General features: G+C 40.5%; 1 protein-coding gene across 1 annotated transcript; it reads left to right on the top strand.

Annotated features, from left to right (window-relative positions):
- Positions 1-16,647: 16,647 nt before the first annotated feature.
- LOC129808527 (uncharacterized) lies at positions 16,648-17,082 on the top strand. The gene has a single exon (XM_055858304.1). It carries the CDS (start codon positions 16,648-16,650, stop codon positions 17,080-17,082), a length of 435 nt encoding a protein of 144 aa, XP_055714279.1.
- Positions 17,083-18,554: the final 1,472 nt, after the last annotated feature.

Genomic DNA, 18,554 nt, shown 5'->3' with positions numbered 1-18,554 from the left:
ATCGGTTTTGAATACCACACTGATGTTACGGTGTTGTCTGGCATTCTGTGTAGGGTCAAGTCTAAATACGGGAGGACACCATCGGATTCTCTTTCCAGGGTAAATTGGATTTTCTCATGGAATCCATTAAATACTCCCAGAGTTCTCTCTACATCCTCAGCATGGATGGTGATGAGGAGGTCATCCACATATTTACTCACAAGACCGATCCTCAGTGGACAATCCTCCAGAATCACATTCAATGCTCTCTGCATCACAATATCGGCTATAATCGGGCTGATAGGGGAGCCCATTGCAACCCCCTCTTTTTGTAAGTATGTATTTTGCTCATATGTAAAATAGCCACTTGTTAAGCAAAACCTTGTTATCCCTATCATATATTGTATATACATTTGTAGCAGATCAGTTATCCCCGCTCGTGCAATGTATATACAATATCAAAAATTCTGAGGAGATCGCCACAGTCATGAACAGACACAAATTACCAGAGGACTATATACTGGTGAGTCTTGATGTGGTGTCTCTCTTTACGAATGTTCCGATCGACCTGGCCCTGGAGGTGATTGAGAGGCGGTTTGCAGAGCTGGAAAGACACACGACCCTCGAGAAGGACACATTGATAGGGATAACAAGGTTTTGCTTAACAAGTGACTATTTTACATATGAGCAAAATACATACTTACAAAAAGAGGGGGTTGCAATGGGCTCCCCTATCAGCCCGATTATAGCCGATATTGTGATGCAGAGAGCATTGAATGTGATTCTGGAGGATTGTCCACTGAGGATCGGTCTTGTGAGTAAATATGTGGATGACCTCCTCATCACCATATATGCTGAGGATGTGGAGAGAACTCTGGGAGTATTTAATGGATTCCATGAGAAAATCCAATTTACCCTGGAAAGAGAATCCGATGGTGTCCACCCGTATTTAGACTTGACCCTACACAGAATGCCAGACAACACCGTAACATCAGTGTGGTATTCAAAACCGATTGCATCTCAGAGGATGCTCCATTACAATAGTGGGCATCCAACCAATACAGAGATGACTATGGCAGGAAACTGCGAGGAGAGTCAGGAACGTCACAACAAAACCAGGCGAGAATCCAGAACCTATGATCACATCGGTGTTGAAGAAGAATGATTTTCCACAGCTTGTTATCAGGGCGGTGATACAGGGAAGTCGGAATCCACAACGAGTCAGAAAAGTGAGGATGGAACTTGCTGAACCACCCAGGTATCATGTGATGATGTACCTGAAAGGGATCTCGGAGAAGGTGATGTCCTGTGTGAGAGATGCAGGTGGAGGGAAGATCGCAATGAAAATGATCACCCAAAACCGAAGATTCTTCTCCAAAATGAAAGACAAGACACCTGTGGAGTTGAAGAGTGATGTAGTGTATGAGATCCCATGCTCAAGTTGCTACAGGAGCTATGTAGGCACTACTCACCAATACCTCAAAAAGAGACTCCAGCAACATAAAAGAGATTGTCGCCCTCCGATAAAGAATGAGCAGGCTACGTCACTGTGTGCACACACAGCCAGCACGGAACACCAATTTGATTTTGACTCCGTAAAAATCATAGACTCACATAACCATTCAGGGAAAAGAATAACATTAGAAGCACTTTGGATCAAGAAGAAAATCCGCCAAATAGTAAACAAAAGATCTGAATGTGCGAGCATCAGTGCAGCATATGCAGCATTGCTCGATGATATGGAGGAAACGATGGCATGCAATCTCAATGAATGATTAGGAAACTAGTTTAAAATCCAAACCCGTCCAAACCGCCAAAACGAAAATCCAGTATCATGAGAGGGAGAGGGGACAACTACTCCAGTTTTTCTCACACAAAAGAAAGCCAAAACCAACCGCCAAAGAAAGGAAAGTGTTTATTGTGAAGAAAAATTTTATTTTATTTAAAAAAAAAATTGTTAAAAATTATCGTTGTGAAGTCTCAAATGTGTGTAACCCAGTGTAAAGTAAAGAATGCGGCAGCGTTGGTGTGTATCAATCCAGGTTTTATTCTCAACTGTCATGCAGGTTTCACTGGCATGACCAATACATACTACATCCTTCCTTTCCAAATTCAAAGAGATTTTACAAGATTACTTCACAAGCTAAATGAACATTAATGATAATACATAATTTTATAAATCGAGTCTTTGTGGTGGTTTAACAATCCTTCCTGATCGCGTTGTATACATGGTTGATGACGAGGGAGTTCCAGCAGGCACAATTGGCGTTGAAGCAGGATTTGGTGGAGCCAATGTTTGATCATCGCTGGAACCCGTCAGCTGCACAACATCATGTGTAGTGTTAATGTTGGAATCCACAATAGTCTCATTAGAGGCATTAGTAACATCCGTAGAGGGTATTGATCTTGTTGGCAAGCTAGGGGGCATTATTGGATTTTCGGCTTTCGTCAAATGGAGGAAATGTCGATTTCTTCAAACATTTCTTCCATCATCCATGTCTACATTATAGGATCGTTCGGAAAGAAGGTTAGAAACAGTGTCTGTCGACCAGGTCTTACCCTGACCCTGAACCCTCACCCGATCACCTATCTTCAACTGCGGATATGATCTGGATCCTCTATCTGCATAACACTTTTGCTTCTCTCGCTTCTTTCAAAAGCTCTGAAGTATCTTTCGGTATTTGTGGAGTCAAGAGATTTTTGTGTGCACAAAGAGGATTGCGAGTCTTCCTATTAAATAGTCTTTCTGCTGGTGATCTCAATTCAACTCCTGGAGTGTTACGATATAGCAGTAGCGCCATTCTCATATCCTTATTATCCTGCGAGCATTTTTTTAGCAACTTTTTTGCTGTTTGAACATAACGTTCAGCTAATCCATTGGATCTCGCAAAATACGGGCTCGATGTGTGATGCTCGAAATTCCATTCTTTGGAAAACTTTTTGAATTCACGGCTGGAATATTGGGGTCCACCATCACTGTGCACTTCAAAAGAAACACCATGTTCAGAGAATTTCAACTTCAAGAATTCGATGACTGCAGCACTGGACGTTTTTTTCAGTTCTTGAAAATCAAAGTATACGCTAAACGAATCGACTAATAGCACATAGTCACGACCTCGGTATGAAAAAAGATCTGTAGCCACTATTTCGAACGGCAACTCTGGAATTCTCTTCATAAGGACACATTCTTTTTGGTTAGATTTTTGATACTTTTCGCAAATTTCACACTTTTCTATTTTTTGCGAAATATCACTTGTCATTCCAGGTCAAAACAGAAATTCCCTGGCTCGTCGAAGGGAAGATTGGACACCAAAATGACCTCGATGAATATCCTGTAGTACTTGTTTTCTCTCTGACTCAGGTACAAACACTTTATCACCCTTGAAAACCAGACCCTCTGTATGGGACAATTCGTCTCGAAAAGTGTAACAATTCCTGATTATTTTATGAACCTCTTCTGGACGATCGTGCCAGCCAATAGTGATATGTTTCACTAAAACACTTAGCATTGGGTCATTTGAAGTGGCCATTTTGTATCTGCTAGCAGCTTCTTCTGTAAGGCATGTCAATTTCTTCTTCCTCTTCCACTGTGAGTTCACTTTTGCAGTCTCGACTGAGAGTGTCAGCTACCGGAATTTGGCCACCCTTCACATATTTAACTATTACATCATAAGCTTTTACTTCATGTAGAATTTTCTTCAATCTTGGAAGTGCTTTGGTCAGTGGCTTTAGAAAAATTGTCTCCAGTGGCTTATGATCAGATTCTACTTGGATTTGTTTACCCCAAATATAATCATGGAATTTTCTACATGCAAATCGAATAGCTGCAGCTTCTTTTTTCAATTTGAGGCCACCTTTTTTCTGAGTCAGAGAGAGATTTTGTTGCATATGCAGTTGGCTTACCTTCTTGCAGAAGTACAGCACCGATTGCCTGGGAAGAACTATCGACTGATACTGTAACTGGCTTCTTGACATCATAAAAAGCCAGAACTGGTGTACTTTTGAGACACAATTTGAGGTGCTCAATTGCATATTCTTGATGAGGACTCCAGTCCCAATCCACAGCATTTTTTAAATGTTCTCTCAATGGCGCTGTCTTTTCAGACAAATTTGGAATGAACTTTTCAACATAATTTACCATTCCCAAGAATATCTGCAACGATTTCTTATCGTGTGGTCTCTGTAGCTTATCTATAGCTTCTAGTTTACTTTCATCAGCGCTCAACCCATCTCCAGAAATTTTATGGCCCAAAAACGTCACTGATGACTGATTGAAAATGCATTTTTCTTTGTTAAGCTTAAGGCCCTTTTCCTGAAGAATTTGAATAGCCTTCTTGGTCAACTGTTTGAGCTTGTCTTCAGTACTCGCATGTATAAGTATATCGTCCATCGATACTTCTACGCCCTCTATGTCCTCGAAAAGTTCTGACATAATCCGCTGAAATATTTCGGGAGCAGATACCAATCCAAACGGAAGGCGTTTATATGAGAAACGGCCCCATGGCGTAGCAAAAGTGCACAATTTTGAAGTCCGGCGAGAGAGCACAATTTGCCAGAACCCTTTTTTGCAATCAAGAATGGTAAACCTTTGACTTCCAGCCACCCTAGCCGCCACCTGATCAATACCTACAAGAGGGAAATGCCTTCTCTTAATGTTTGGATTTACATCTGTCAAATCAATACATATTCTCAACTTGCCTTTGCGTTTTACTACTACCATCGGAGAAACAGCATCAGTTGCGTCCTTGCAGGGTTCAATTACCCCCATCTCAGTCATCTTATCGAATTCTTTTTTCACTTCATCTTTCAAAGCAAATGGAATCGACCTTGCAGGATGAATCACAAATTTCGGGTTGTTTATTAGCTCCGCATCGTAGACGAAATCCTTCAGCTCGCCTAGCCCAGTGAAAAGCTTTTCAGAGACATCAATATTATGGATCTTTGCTATAAGACCGGCTTTCACTGCGGATCGCCCATCAATCACGCAATTACGATCCCCAGAAATTACCATGAACCACAAAGACATCTTTTTCTTGCGGATGGTACACTGCAAAAGCACTTTCCCATGCACCTTGATATGTCCTCCGTTGTAGGCAACTAGTTTCTTTATGCGTGTGGGTACTATTTCATTGTCCCCGAATTGTTGAAGAATCTTCTTGGTTATGACGTTGCATTGTGCTCCTGTGTCGATATTGGCTGTGAACTTTTTCTTATTTACTGATACCATACAGTTCCAGAAATCCTTGTCATTGCAAGTCACATTGTGAACACGGAGTTCGTCGACTTCTGGGCTGTCAGATTCACTTCCTGAGGTGCTCTCTGTGTCGACTTTTCTGACTTTTTTGTCTTGCTTCTTACACTTGGGTGCAAAATGATCAATTGCTCCACATTTAGTACATTTCTTGCGAAATGCAGGGCATTTATTGATTCGATGCTTGTACCTACAGCGATCACAATCGATTTCCTTCTTCTTTTTCTTCTGATGTTGTTCACTATCCTTCTCTTTTTTTGACCTCGAACACTTCACTCTTTTCTGACGTTCCGGGAGGGCCAGATGTCATAACCTTTGAGTGCTTAGAAGCCTCTTCACAGCTATTGCAGATGGATATAGTCTCTTCAAGGCACAAGTTCTTCTTTCGCAAAACCTCCTCCCTTGTTTGCTGAGATTTCAATCCGTGGATGATTCTGTCACATACAAGGCGATCATTTGCACTGGGAGGAAAATTGCATTTTCCAGCTTGACTTTGGACTTTCGTCACAAACTGCTCGATACTTTCGTCCTCTTCTTGGAAAAGATTGTTGAATCGGAAAGATTCTGTAGGATGAATGTGGATTACTTTGCAGAATATAATCTGGACACGATGTTTATTTTGTGATAGCTTTATTGAAAGTGAGAAAAAGGAGTACAATTCATTGCATTTTATATTCAAGCAGAGTGGTGTGATTTAACGGTAGGCTTTAATTTATTAGGCTTTAATTTTACCACGAAAAATTTGATTCTTTAATTTTCAATTCAATATCTTCCCTGAATCAACATTTTTCTAAACCAAAAAAAAATACGAACTTTACCTTTCTCAAAAATCAAAAACGAAAATAACAATAATTCAACTTAAAAATTATTTAAGTCCAAATGACTTTGAAAAGGTACACAACTTGATTGCATTTGTTGCCTTGGTGAGCACATCAGCTGGCATTTCATCTGTCCTGAGGTATTCAATATTGATTGATCCATCCTGCAGTTTTTCACGTACGAATTTGTCCTTGATCTCGATATGTTTCGTCCTCGGTGAAAAATTGTTGTTCAATGCAAGCTGCATTGCTCCACGGTTGTCACAGAAAATGGTCATCTTCTTTGGTTGATTTGGAAATATTTCCCTTTCCAATCTTTTGAGCCAAATAGACTCCTGCACCGCTGAGACCAGTGACATGTACTCTGCTTCAGTGGATGATAGAGCAACTGTTTGTTGACGGCGTGTATTCCATGAGATTGCTCCACCTTGCATCATGAATACATATCCACTTGTAGATCTCCTGTCGTCTACATCACTTCCCCAGTCAGCATCACAAAATCCCTCTAACTCAGATAATCCTTCCTTGTAAGTGATTTTGTAGTGCCTGGTTGTCTTCAAATAGCGTAGAACACGCTTGGCTGCTATCCAATGTGCTTTCCCAGGATTGTTACTATATCTGCTAAGCACATTCACAGCATAGCTGATGTCTGGTCGGCTGATTTGAGCGGCAAACAATAAAGATCCAATGAGCTGCCTATAAGGAGTTGATTTCATTTCCTCACGCTCCTGTTCACTCTTCGGAGACATTTCCTTACAGATCTTTTGATTGGGATCCATTGGGGTCGACACTCCCTTGCAATCTGTCATCCCAAACTTATTCAGCATCTCATTGATGTACTGGGATTGGTCAATAGAGATTTCGCCAGCTTCTCTATTCCTTGTGACTCGGATTCCAAGGACTGATGACACTTGTCCAAGATCTTTCATCTTGAAACTACTAAAGAGTTTCCTCACCAGTTTTTCTTCCTGCTTCTTGTTGTTCGAGAAAATCAGCAAATCATCTACGTAGATTGCTACGATCAATATGCTCTGTCCTTTGATTGAAAAATAGATACACTGATCAGTCAATGACCTCTGGAGTCCAAATTCCATGAGTGTATTGTTCAGTGTCTCATTCCACACTCGACTGGATTGCTTCAGTCCATAGATTGACTTCTCCAGCTTGCAGTATCTATCTGTCCCATCATCAAATCCTTTTGGTTGCTCCATGTACACAGTTTCTTTCAACTTTCCGTTCAGAAACGCAGTAACAGCGTCAAGTTGACGAATGTTCAAATCAAACTTCACAGCTATTGCAAGCAAATATCTGACAGATGCATATCGAACAACGGGTGAAAATGTTTCTTCATAATCAATACCTTCTATTTGTGAAAAACCTTTGGCAACAAGACGAGCTTTGCGTCTCAAAACATTTCCAGAATCGTCTCTCTTGGTCTTGAAAACCCACTTGCACTTTATTGGCTTTTTCCCATCTGGAAGTTTCTCCATCGTCCAAGTGTTATTCTCCTTGAGAGCTCTCATCTCTTCATTCATCGCATTCTTCCAGGTTTCTGAATGCACATCCTCCATGGCTTCTTCCACTGTCTGAGGATCACCAATTTTCATTACACATGCAGCATAATTTGGCCTGGGTTTGTTGGCATTCCTCGCTGATGGTTCACGTAGCGGAATATTAACACTCACATCCTCTTCTGGCACGAATTCACTGGGTTCAGATTCATCAGCTGACTGGAAACTTTCTATCGAGACATCTTGAGGTACAATGCTGGCATTGGTTGTTCCATCTTCATCACTGACTACGATAATTGACGAATCATTAATGCCACTATTCTCTTCCCTTGATTCGACGATTGTGTCATCACAATCTTCCCTGGATTCATCATCATCTTCTGAATTTTCCGTCAGGATACAAAATTCCGGAACTTTTTCAACCTTCTCTGCAATATTCTCAAGTTTCTGGTCGGTTTCCATGAAAATAACATCTCTGCTTATGATGATCTTCTTCGTACTAGGATTGTACAGACGATAAGCCTTGGTGTCTGCCTCATAGCCGAGAAAAACACATTCCACAGATTTTGCATCCAGCTTTCGTCTTTTGGTGTCATTCACGTGAGCCATTGCTTTGCATCCAAATACTTTAAAGCGCCCATAGTTCGGCGGGTGTCCTGTGAACATCTCATGAGGAGTAGATGGTTTGGTGCCCTTGCATGGTAGATTGTTCACAATATGAGTCGCTGTCAGCAAAGCCTCTGCCCAAAAACCCTTTGAGAGACCAGAGTCAATCAACATACATCGAACTTTGTCCATCAAAGTCCGATTCATCCTCTCTGCCATTCCATTCTGCTGCGGTGAATAAGGTGCTGTCTTCTGATGTTGGATTCCGTGGAGCTTGCAAAAATCAGAAAAAGACTTATTGTCATACTCCTTACCATTGTCACTCCGTATCTTCTTGAGTTGGTATCCGGTTTGTTTCTCAGCCATCTGTTTGTAATTTTTGAAGCACTGAAACACTTCACTTTTGTTTTTCATGAGATAAACAACCACGTTCCTGGAGTAATCGTCAATAAATGTGACAAAATATAAATGTCCACCACAAGATTTTATCTGCAACGGTCCACACACATCTGAATGAACCAATTGTAACGGTTCCACAGCGCGTTCTCCTTCTTCATTGAATGGCATTCGACTCTGTTTCCCCTTAATGCACGTGACACATTTTTTTTCGGGATTCACACACACATTCTCCACATGCTTTGATAAAAAGTCCATATTGGAGTAACTCACATGGCCCAATCTTCTGTGCCACAATTCACTGTTAACTTGACCATCAACTTTCGACGCAAAAGACTTTTCTCGATTTTGATCATAAATCACAGTCTCTTCACTTTGCACTATATCAAGCTTGAACATCCCTTCTTTTAAGGTTCCTGTAGCCACCAAGTCCTTGTCAGAGTTGTAAATTCTGCAGCCAAACTTATCAAACACCACCTTGTTATTGTGCTTCACAATCTGACTCACTGATAAAAGATTTGCACAGATTTTGGGCACATAGTGAACGTTTTTTATCACCACATCATTTGTTTTGCCCTGCACATCAACAGAGTGTTTCACATCACCAATGTATTGAACATTCAATACTTGATTATTGGCCACAACAACGTCTTTACCCTTACACACGGACTTGCTATTGGTCATCAACACAGACTCGAACATTGTCATGTGTGCAGTTGCACCACTATCAATGTACCAATCATTTGATGATTGATTCTGCTTGGCCACAAATGACGTCAACATCAAGTTCTCTTTACGTGATTTTTTGTCCTTTTTCTGCGGGCAATTTTTCACAAAATGGTTCCCCTTACAATTAAAGCACTCAATTTTACGATATTTTTGAGACTTTTTCTGAGATGTTTTTGCAGCCAAAACATCTTCAACCCCATTTTTGCGCCCAACAATCACGTCTTGAAGCAAAAGCGTCTTCACAAAGTCAACAGTTATAGTTTTCGCGGAATTTTCTATTCCCAAGATCATTGGCTTATACTCGTCTGGAAGACCAGCCAACATCAACGACCCAGCAACATTTTCATCGATATTAAATCCCGCAATTTGCACTTTAGAATATAACAAATTCATTTTGTTCACATATTCTTCCATTGAAGAACAATCCTCGAACTTTAAGGCCACAAATTGCTGCAATGTTGCCACTTTTCGGCAAGTACCGCCGTCTTTGAACGATTGTTGCAAAGACTCCCACGCTTTTTTCGTGGTGTTTTTCCCGGAGATATAGGAATAAATCGCAGGATCCAACAACAAAGTAAGCTCACTGAGAGCTTTTAAGTCTTTATTCACTTCAGAATCCTTTGCTGGATCAGGCTCAACACTTGTCCACTTCCACAAATCTTTGATCACGAGGTAAGATTTTGCGCTCACCTCCCAGGTATCGAAATTTTCTCTACCCTTAAGTTTTTCAACTGAAATGTGGGTATGGTTGTTCGAACTCATTGTTTCTGAGATTTCACAGTTCATAACTCACACGCGAATTCACAAAGGCATCGACCTCGTGCTCGTAGCTCCAACCACGTTTCTCGCGTAAACTGCTTATTTCTCAACAAATTGTCCAAAAAATCTCCACTTTTTGCCGAAAATACCACTTTCTACGGATACTACACAATTTACTTAATCGATCACAGGGTTTTCTGCAAAATAAGGCCCATAACCTTGTAGGATGAATGTGGATTACTTTGCAGAATATAATCTGGACACGATGTTTATTTTGTGATAGCTTTATTGAAAGTGAGAAAAAGGAGTACAATTCATTGCATTTTATATTCAAGCAGAGTGGTGTGATTTAACGGTAGGCTTTAATTTATTAGGCTTTAATTTTACCACGAAAAATTTGATTCTTTAATTTTCAATTCAATAGATTCAAACACCTCACTTTCACTTGGAGCGAAATATTCCCGGAATTTAGCCCTGACTATATTGAGGTTAGATCTCACTTCGTCCGACAAATTGAAATTGGCAAAGGTCTTCCTCACTGCTCCACCAAGAGCACTCATGAAAGTCGCTACTTGGACTTTTCCTGGATATTCAACCAACTCAACTGCCTCAGCAAACCATTGAAAAGAATTTTCCCATTCTTCCCACGTGTCACGATTATGGCTTCCCAACTCGATTGGAGGAGGTGGTTTCGCCCAGATTTTCTTCGGCCTTTCCTGGACAACTATTGCATTTCCTGCTGCTCCTGCAGCTTCAGGTTGTTGCACAGCGGGTATTGGATTAGGCATTTCAAAAAAATTCAGGCAGAATTACTTCTGACACCATGTAAAGTAAAGAATGCGGCAGCGTTGGTGTGTATCAATCCAGGTTTTATTCTCAACTGTCATGCAGGTTTCACTGGCATGACCAATACATACTACACCCAGTATCCCATAGACCCAAATAAGACATCATTCCCATATCCAACGAAGACGCAGTCCCAAAAGAACCTAGACATTTTCGAGTGAGTGTAAGAAATTTTTTGTAAATTGAAAAAACGTTAATGAAAGAATAAAAATCTCTACAGCCACTGAAGAAGGTGCGTAGAGCACCGAAAGCTTTGGGAAGAAAAGATTTTTATTCTGGACTGAATTTTTCTCCCACCCGACGACTACCGGATTATCCATTAAGAATAAATTGTTCCATTTCATTTTAATTTTTTTCACATATTTGGAAAAGATCTTTGTTGCATAATATGCAAAAACGTTACTGTTTACGCATGAACATGGATTAATAGTTTTTAAGATGAAATGTAACTTAAGATTTTACCCTAAATATTTCTCCATAAGTACACGAATAAGAATACTCGAGATTGTCTTTGGTATAGGTCAGTATATCTATACAATATTGTCATACATATACCGCCTCATAAAATAATTTTTGCTTATGCATTATATATTCAAGTAAATTTCCCCACGTGGGCCCCTGCGTGGGCGTGCACTTTCGTTCATTTTTCACTCTCCCACTTTCTCCCAATTTTTCCACTTTTTCCCATGCACCTTTTCAGTGCAATTAATTGATATAAAAACCCGAATTATTTTCAATAAATGTCTTTTCTTTCGAGCATTTTCCATCCGAAAACTTCTAAAGGGAGCCAAGCATAGAAGCCCAATTTTGGGTGATGCTGTAGGAGGAAATTGTTAGAAAAGTTTTTGAGTGAAGCCAACAGTCTATTCTTTATTGTGTCAAGGAGCCCTAAGTAGGGAAATTTATCGAACCAGGAAGCGATTATCAAGGAGAGAAAGCAAGAAGCTAAGAAGAAGACAACAAGAGTGAGTAAAAAGAGTAAGAGAATTTTTTCCTACCGGAATAATCTTAGTGAGGAGATTTTGCGCTCCTAAGATCATTCTTTTCCCCCCAATTTAAGTCGAGCGGTAAACCCGCACCTTAAATTGGGTCCTGCTCACGGGAGCACCCTTCCCAATACAACCCCCTATTTAGCTCTGGCACTGAACATGGTCCTTACGACCCACCGTAAAATTTAATTGAGAAATATCGGGACTTAATATGGTCCTATTGACCCTCTATTAAAATTGAACCACCAAGTTTTCTTATCTACGAGGAAATTTAATTGTCTTGTTCTCAGGGTTGTTAAACAAAAATTATTTTAACTCACCAATTTTTCTGCGCTTCAAAATTTTATCTCCTGAAACAATAAGGATATTTTTAATTCTTAATTCATAGTGGGAAAAAATCGACGTTTAGAAGCCGAAAGGACTCCTCAAACCCCTTTATATAAACTGCTAGAGGGTCCCTCACAGATGCCACCAGAAGCTCATCCAGCTCCACGGCAAAAGCCGACACTTGAAGAGCTCCTAAAAGATCCAAAAGTAGGACCTCGTCCCATAACGATCGAGGACTACAAGAACAGGAAGCTCGGTGCCAGGAAAGAGCTCTTTGGAAAGCCACAAAGACCAAATAGGCGCTGCAGAGGGGGGAAAAGGTCCGTGCTCGACGTCAAAGGCGAGCAATTCGCATCATTGAGGAACAGCTGAAGGAGATCAACGAAAAAATCAAACAGTTGAAATAATTGGCAAATTGATCTAAGGTCAATAAACAAAAAAAAAAACACTTAATTCACTTTTTCACTTGGGTTTTTTTGTCCACTTCACAAATTCCACTGCAGTTTCTTCACTTATATTTTCTCTCGCGCGCACTATGGACTCGGATGGTCTTTTAGCTGATGCAGCGAATCGCGCTGAAGAGATCGAGAAATGCATTGGCAATTTTAAGAAAGAGGGACAGAGACGCACAAAAGACACTGTAGAAAAGCGCCTGGACAAATTGCATTCATATTGGGTTGATTATGAACTCATACATGCTCAACTCGAAGAAAAATTGCATGAAAATCATGAGTATTTCACCAAAGGGCTTTACCATGAGACTAATAAACTCTATACGGAGGGAGCAGCCGCGATGTATGCAAAAATTCGCGAGCTGTCCAATTTAGAACAAAATACCGTTACTCATCCAGAATCGGTGGATTCCCCACAGGAAATCATGAATCCATTCCCTTCATCTCAGGCCATTTCACAGGGTGGTACCATTCCAAAGCAGAAACCGTCCTCAATTAATGATGATGCTAAATCTCGCGCTCAATATACAAGATCGCTTCTTGACATACTGTATCCAAAACAGAATTCCACAATGCAAAATCACTCGGACAAGAATGAATCTTCAAATTCTAGATCATTCACTCAAAGTTCAGACCACTCAAATGCGAATAATATTCCGCAGGGCACCTTACCATGGAATTTTAACCACCCTGCTCAGGCTAATATGCCACCAACTTTTCCTCCCTCAGCCTTTGGCTATCAAGGAGGCATTCCTTACGGAGGTGGTTACTATTATATGCCATTTCCTCCGCAAGGACAATTTCCCATTAATTTCCCTGGGAATCAGACTGCCAATGATCAATAAACTTGGTCACATGCAGCTCAAAGACCGAAATTACCACCAATTAAAATTGGTAAATTGAGTGGTCAAGTTACGGAATGGAAATCATTCTATGAGATGTTCGTCCATATCATCCATAAAGATCCTCGTCTCCATGATACAGAGAAATTTTCTTATCTCTTGTCATATTTAGAGGGAGAGGCAAAAGGGGTAGTGGCTCATCTCAGCCCCACAGGGGATCATTATCAAGCAGCATTAGAGCTGCTGAAAAAGCGGTATGATAACAAAAGGGGCGTCACATTTCAATATGTGAACATTCTACTAGATTCAAAAAAGGTAGAGTTCAGAAATGCAAAGGATATAATTGCTCTTCATGATAAAATCAATGATTTCTCAGCGGGAATGAAAAGTCTTGGTTATTCTGTAGAAGACTGGGACCCCGTAATAGTTGGGATCATCATCAGAAAGTTAGATGGAGAATCCTTGAGGCTCTTTGAGGAGAGTATCCTTGACCCCACCGCCGTTCCAACAACACAGCAGTTACAAACATTCCTGCTAAAAAGACATCATGTGCTGAACACACTCAAGGCTGGTGATAGCAATATCAAAGCCAAGAAAACGAATAAGGACAATAAGGAAACTTCAAAAAAGGCTTTTCATGCCACAAACAGCAAAGTTTCATGTCCACTCTGTAAGGAAGCGCATATTCTTACAAAGTGTCCAAAGTTCCTGGAGCTCAATACATTTAAAAGGCGTAAAACAGCCTTAAAATTAAAATTTTGCTTAAAGTGCCTGTCACACAAGAAAAGTGCGCAGTGCGTAAGCAAGGGAACATGCCAGCAATGTGGCAAGGAACATCATACGCTCCTTCATTTCGAAGAGAAGAATGAAGACAAATCAGCTTCAGATGGCTCTAATAAGAGCACAAATGCCTTGACCTTGTCAATAGAAGATGCTGAAGAAGAAGAAGAAGAAGAGGAACAACATGTTGTGTCGCATTCATCATCAGGATCACCTCTATTTCCCACTGCCTTAGTCAAAGTAAACGCTATTGGAGGCAATTGGACTTTATTCCGAGCACTTATAGACACAGGGTCTGGGGATACATTTATCTCTGAAAGAGAACTCTCTCTTCCACGAGAAAAAAATAATTCGCCAGTCAGAGGAATTGGTGGTGCTAATGCGGGTGTTTCTAAGCATCAAAGGGACAGATAATCCTAACCGGCTTATGTAGGTGAGATTCTTAACGTGAGCTAACTCGGAGTGCATGCAAATTCGATTTGATGCTGAAGTAGGGAGACGCCATTCAGTTATCTTGAATAAAATTCGTGAAATTATACAAATTTTGTATTTAAACCAAAATATCAAGGATTTGGATGAACTGACAGAAAAGTGTTATATGGGTGAAATGTAGACCAGAATGTTCTCTATAATTTTTCCATAGAACATGATCTCATCGATTACTCAGAAGCCAAGATAAGCGAGGTTTTTTGTTTCTTAATTCGTTTTTTCATCCAGAGTTCCCCAAGTAGTCATTTGTTGAACTTCAACTATATCAAAGAATTGTTGTATTCTGTGGGATTTTCCATTTAAAACCCTATTTTAAGTGTCTTGGTGGAGTAGAGGCAGTCAAATTGGCATCTGAGTGATTTCAAAGCGTTATTATGGGAAAAATCAATTTTTTCACACTTAAACGGCAAAATCGGAGTGATAGCGTAGTCTGAGCGGAAAATGATGTATGGACGAAATGTAGAGACTAATGTCCTCTACAATTATGTCGAAGTAATCATCAAAATCGGTTCAGCGACAGTCGAGATAATTGAGGTTATGTGATATTGAAATTCGTTTTTTGACTGTGGCGCCCCTGGTGTTGGTCCCAAGAAGTTCAAATATTCTAGAAAGTTGTAGCATTTGGTGAGATCTTTCGTTTAAGCCCTCATTCATCAAAATCGGTCACATAGAACCGGAGATATGATTTTTTGAATTTTGTGAACTTTGACCCCTCATATCTCCGGTTCTGTTTTAACCACTGCGCACATTTGCACCATTTTGGAAACGTCCTAGACTGGACTACAACATACTAAAATTTCATTAACTTGCACAATGCCGTTTTTGAGAAAAGTGACTTTGAATTTCGATGAATTTTGACGCTATCACAGCGCCACCTGTGGTGACTTTTTGAACTTCCATCTGAAAGTGCTCATCGAGACGAAACCAAAAAGGTAAAATTTATGTCGATATGTTAATTAGAACCGGAGATAGAGGCCGGTCAATGTTCGAACTTTGACCCCTTATAGCTCGGGTCAGGGGTTATGGATCGACTTAAGGTTTTTTTTGTTTGATAGGTATAATCAACGGCTACAACATACTAAAATTTCAGCCCGATTGCATAAGGAATTTTTGAGTTATTTAACTTTTAAGATTTAAAAATTTTCTTTTTAATAATAGCGCCCCTAGCGGTGGTTTTATGAACTTGCGATGTTAGAAGGGGAAGTGGCATTTCACGAGAGCTTTCCAAAAAGCCCTCATTTTTTAAATTCTGACAATTATAACCGGAGTTATGGCCATTTTAAGAAAATTTTTTTGGACCCTTATAGCTCGGGTCAGGGGGGTCGGGGGACCTTAAGTTTGGTATTGATGGAAAGCTCTAAGGCCCAGCTATAACATACTAAAATTTGAGCCTGCTCGATGCCATAGGGGCGGAGCTATTGAGAAAACAAAAAAAGGGGGGTCTTCAAAATGTTGGAAGGAGGGATGGGGGGTGGGGGTCAATGCACCATGTTGCAATTTTCATACGATATTTAACCTTTGCCGAAAACCGCAAGTCGATATCTTTTTTAGTTTAGGAGCTATTAAGCTCCAAAGAGCGGCCGGCCGGCCGGCCGGGAACGTAACTTAGCCCCCCATATATTCGTGATCAGGAAGTGGCGAAACACATTTTGGCCAAGTTTGAGCGCGATCGGAGGACATGAAATTTTGTTAGGATTATAGTAGGTGAGATTGTTAAGAATCTCACCTAATACGCATACAAGTTGCACCCAGATTTCCCTCAACCTTTCAACTAGATGCTCAAGCTCTAGTATTTTCGTCTCTCACGGGGCTTCTACCCCAAAGAAACATTGAATCTTCTTCTTACAAAGGGCTGAAGATTGGAAATGTAATGATGGCTGATCCTACGTTCATGACTAGTGGACCAATTGACTTAATCCTGGGTTCTCAAATTTACGCGACAATTCTCAAAGAGGGTGTAAAGAAAAATAAACTCCTATGCGCTCAGAATACCGAATTAGGGTGGATCCTTACAGGAACAACTCCCACTAACAGGAACTCATCGGAAAGAAAGGCCATAAGTATGATTACTATGGCAGAAATCGATGAGCAGCTAAGAGCATTTTGGGAAATGGATCAAACTAAAAAGTCAAATAAGAAAATTATCCATCATTGTGAAAAACACTTCGCTGAAACCCATACTAGGACTCAGGATGGACGCTATGAAGTGAAGCTACCATTTGAGGATGATACATCAAAGTTGGGTGATTCCCGGAAACAAGCTATGGCTCGTTTGGTACATCTCGAAAATAAATTTGCGACTAATTAGGAGTTGCGGAAGGAATATAGCAGTTTCATGGAAGAATACATTGCTTTGGGACACATGACAGTTGCTTCAAGGGATGGAGGTAAATATTATCTACCCCATCACGCTGTATTCAAGCAGGACAGCTCCACTACAAAAACGCGGGTAGTGTTTGATGCGTCATTCAAAACAAACACTGGTGTGAGCTTAAATTGCATTTTATATGCTGGTCCAAAACTTCAAGATGATTTGAGTCACATCATAATCCGATGGCGCAAACATAGATTCGTTTACACTGCCGACGTCGAAAAGATGTTTAGGCAAATTCAAATAGCACAAGAGGACAGGGATTTCCAGAGAATCTTATGGAGACCCACGTCTAATGACCCAGTCAAAGAGTACAGATTAAACACTGTTACTTATGGCACAGCTCCTGCCACCTTCCTTTCTGTAAAAGTTTTATTTCAACTTGCGAAAGATAAAGGAGAAGCATTTCCTCAGGCGGTCGCGGCGTTCAATGATTTTTACGTTGATGTAATAACGGGAGCTGATACAGTTGAGCAAGCTCAGGAATTGCAAAATCAGTTGATTGGTTTGCTTCAGAAAGGAGGCATGAATCTTCGAAAATGGACAAGCAATTCTCCAGATTTGCTCACTAACTTATCCGACACACAGATCGAAGCCAAATATTTGCATCTCAACGATACAGACACTCTCAAAACACTTGGAATTGGATGGCATCCGCATACTGATCATTTTCAGTACAAGGTAAGAACACCATCTCCTGGAAAGTTAACGAAGAGAAAACTCCTTTCGGACCTCGCTTCCATTCTTGATCCAGTTAGTTGGATTGGTCCAGTTTTATTGAGACCAAAGCTCATCATGCAAAGAGCATGGAAATGTCAAAAAAAGAAAAGCAAAAAACTGAGCGAAAGCTGCATTGGGATACAATTCTTCCAATGGACATTCAGAAGGATTGGACGGATTTTATCAAAATGTTACTGTAAATCGAAAAAATTAAAATTCCACGGTATTCAATGTATTCACCAGGCGCTGAAGTACAATTGCTTGGATTTTCAGATGCATCTGAAAAAGCCTATGGTGCAGTTGTGTACACAAAAATAATTCACAACGGCAAATACAAGATTACACTTCTGGCTCTGGCTCTGGTCAGATTCTCAGATTACTTTAGCGTGGATTGCAAAGGATCCAGGTGAATGGGAGACCTATGTAGCACACCGCGTCTCAAAAATTCATGAACTTACTGATAGAAATATTTGGAAATATGTTGAAACTGCTGAAAACCCAGCAGACTTAGTCTCGAGAGATATCTGTCCTTCTAAACTGAGACACTCAGAACTTTGGTGGGCTGGACGGTCTTGGCTCCGCCGACCTGAGGAATCCTGGCCAGAGAAGGAATATGAATTCTTGCAGGAAATGGACGCGATTATTGCAAAAGCTCAAGGAGCTACGCATTCGCTGTCATTATGGGCAGC

This window comes from Phlebotomus papatasi, chromosome 4, assembly GCF_024763615.1.
Source record: "Phlebotomus papatasi isolate M1 chromosome 4, Ppap_2.1, whole genome shotgun sequence".
Classification (NCBI taxonomy): domain Eukaryota; kingdom Metazoa; phylum Arthropoda; class Insecta; order Diptera; family Psychodidae; genus Phlebotomus; species Phlebotomus papatasi.
The sequence above is the reverse complement of the archived record's forward strand: the minus strand, read 5'-3'. Positions and strand labels throughout refer to the sequence as shown.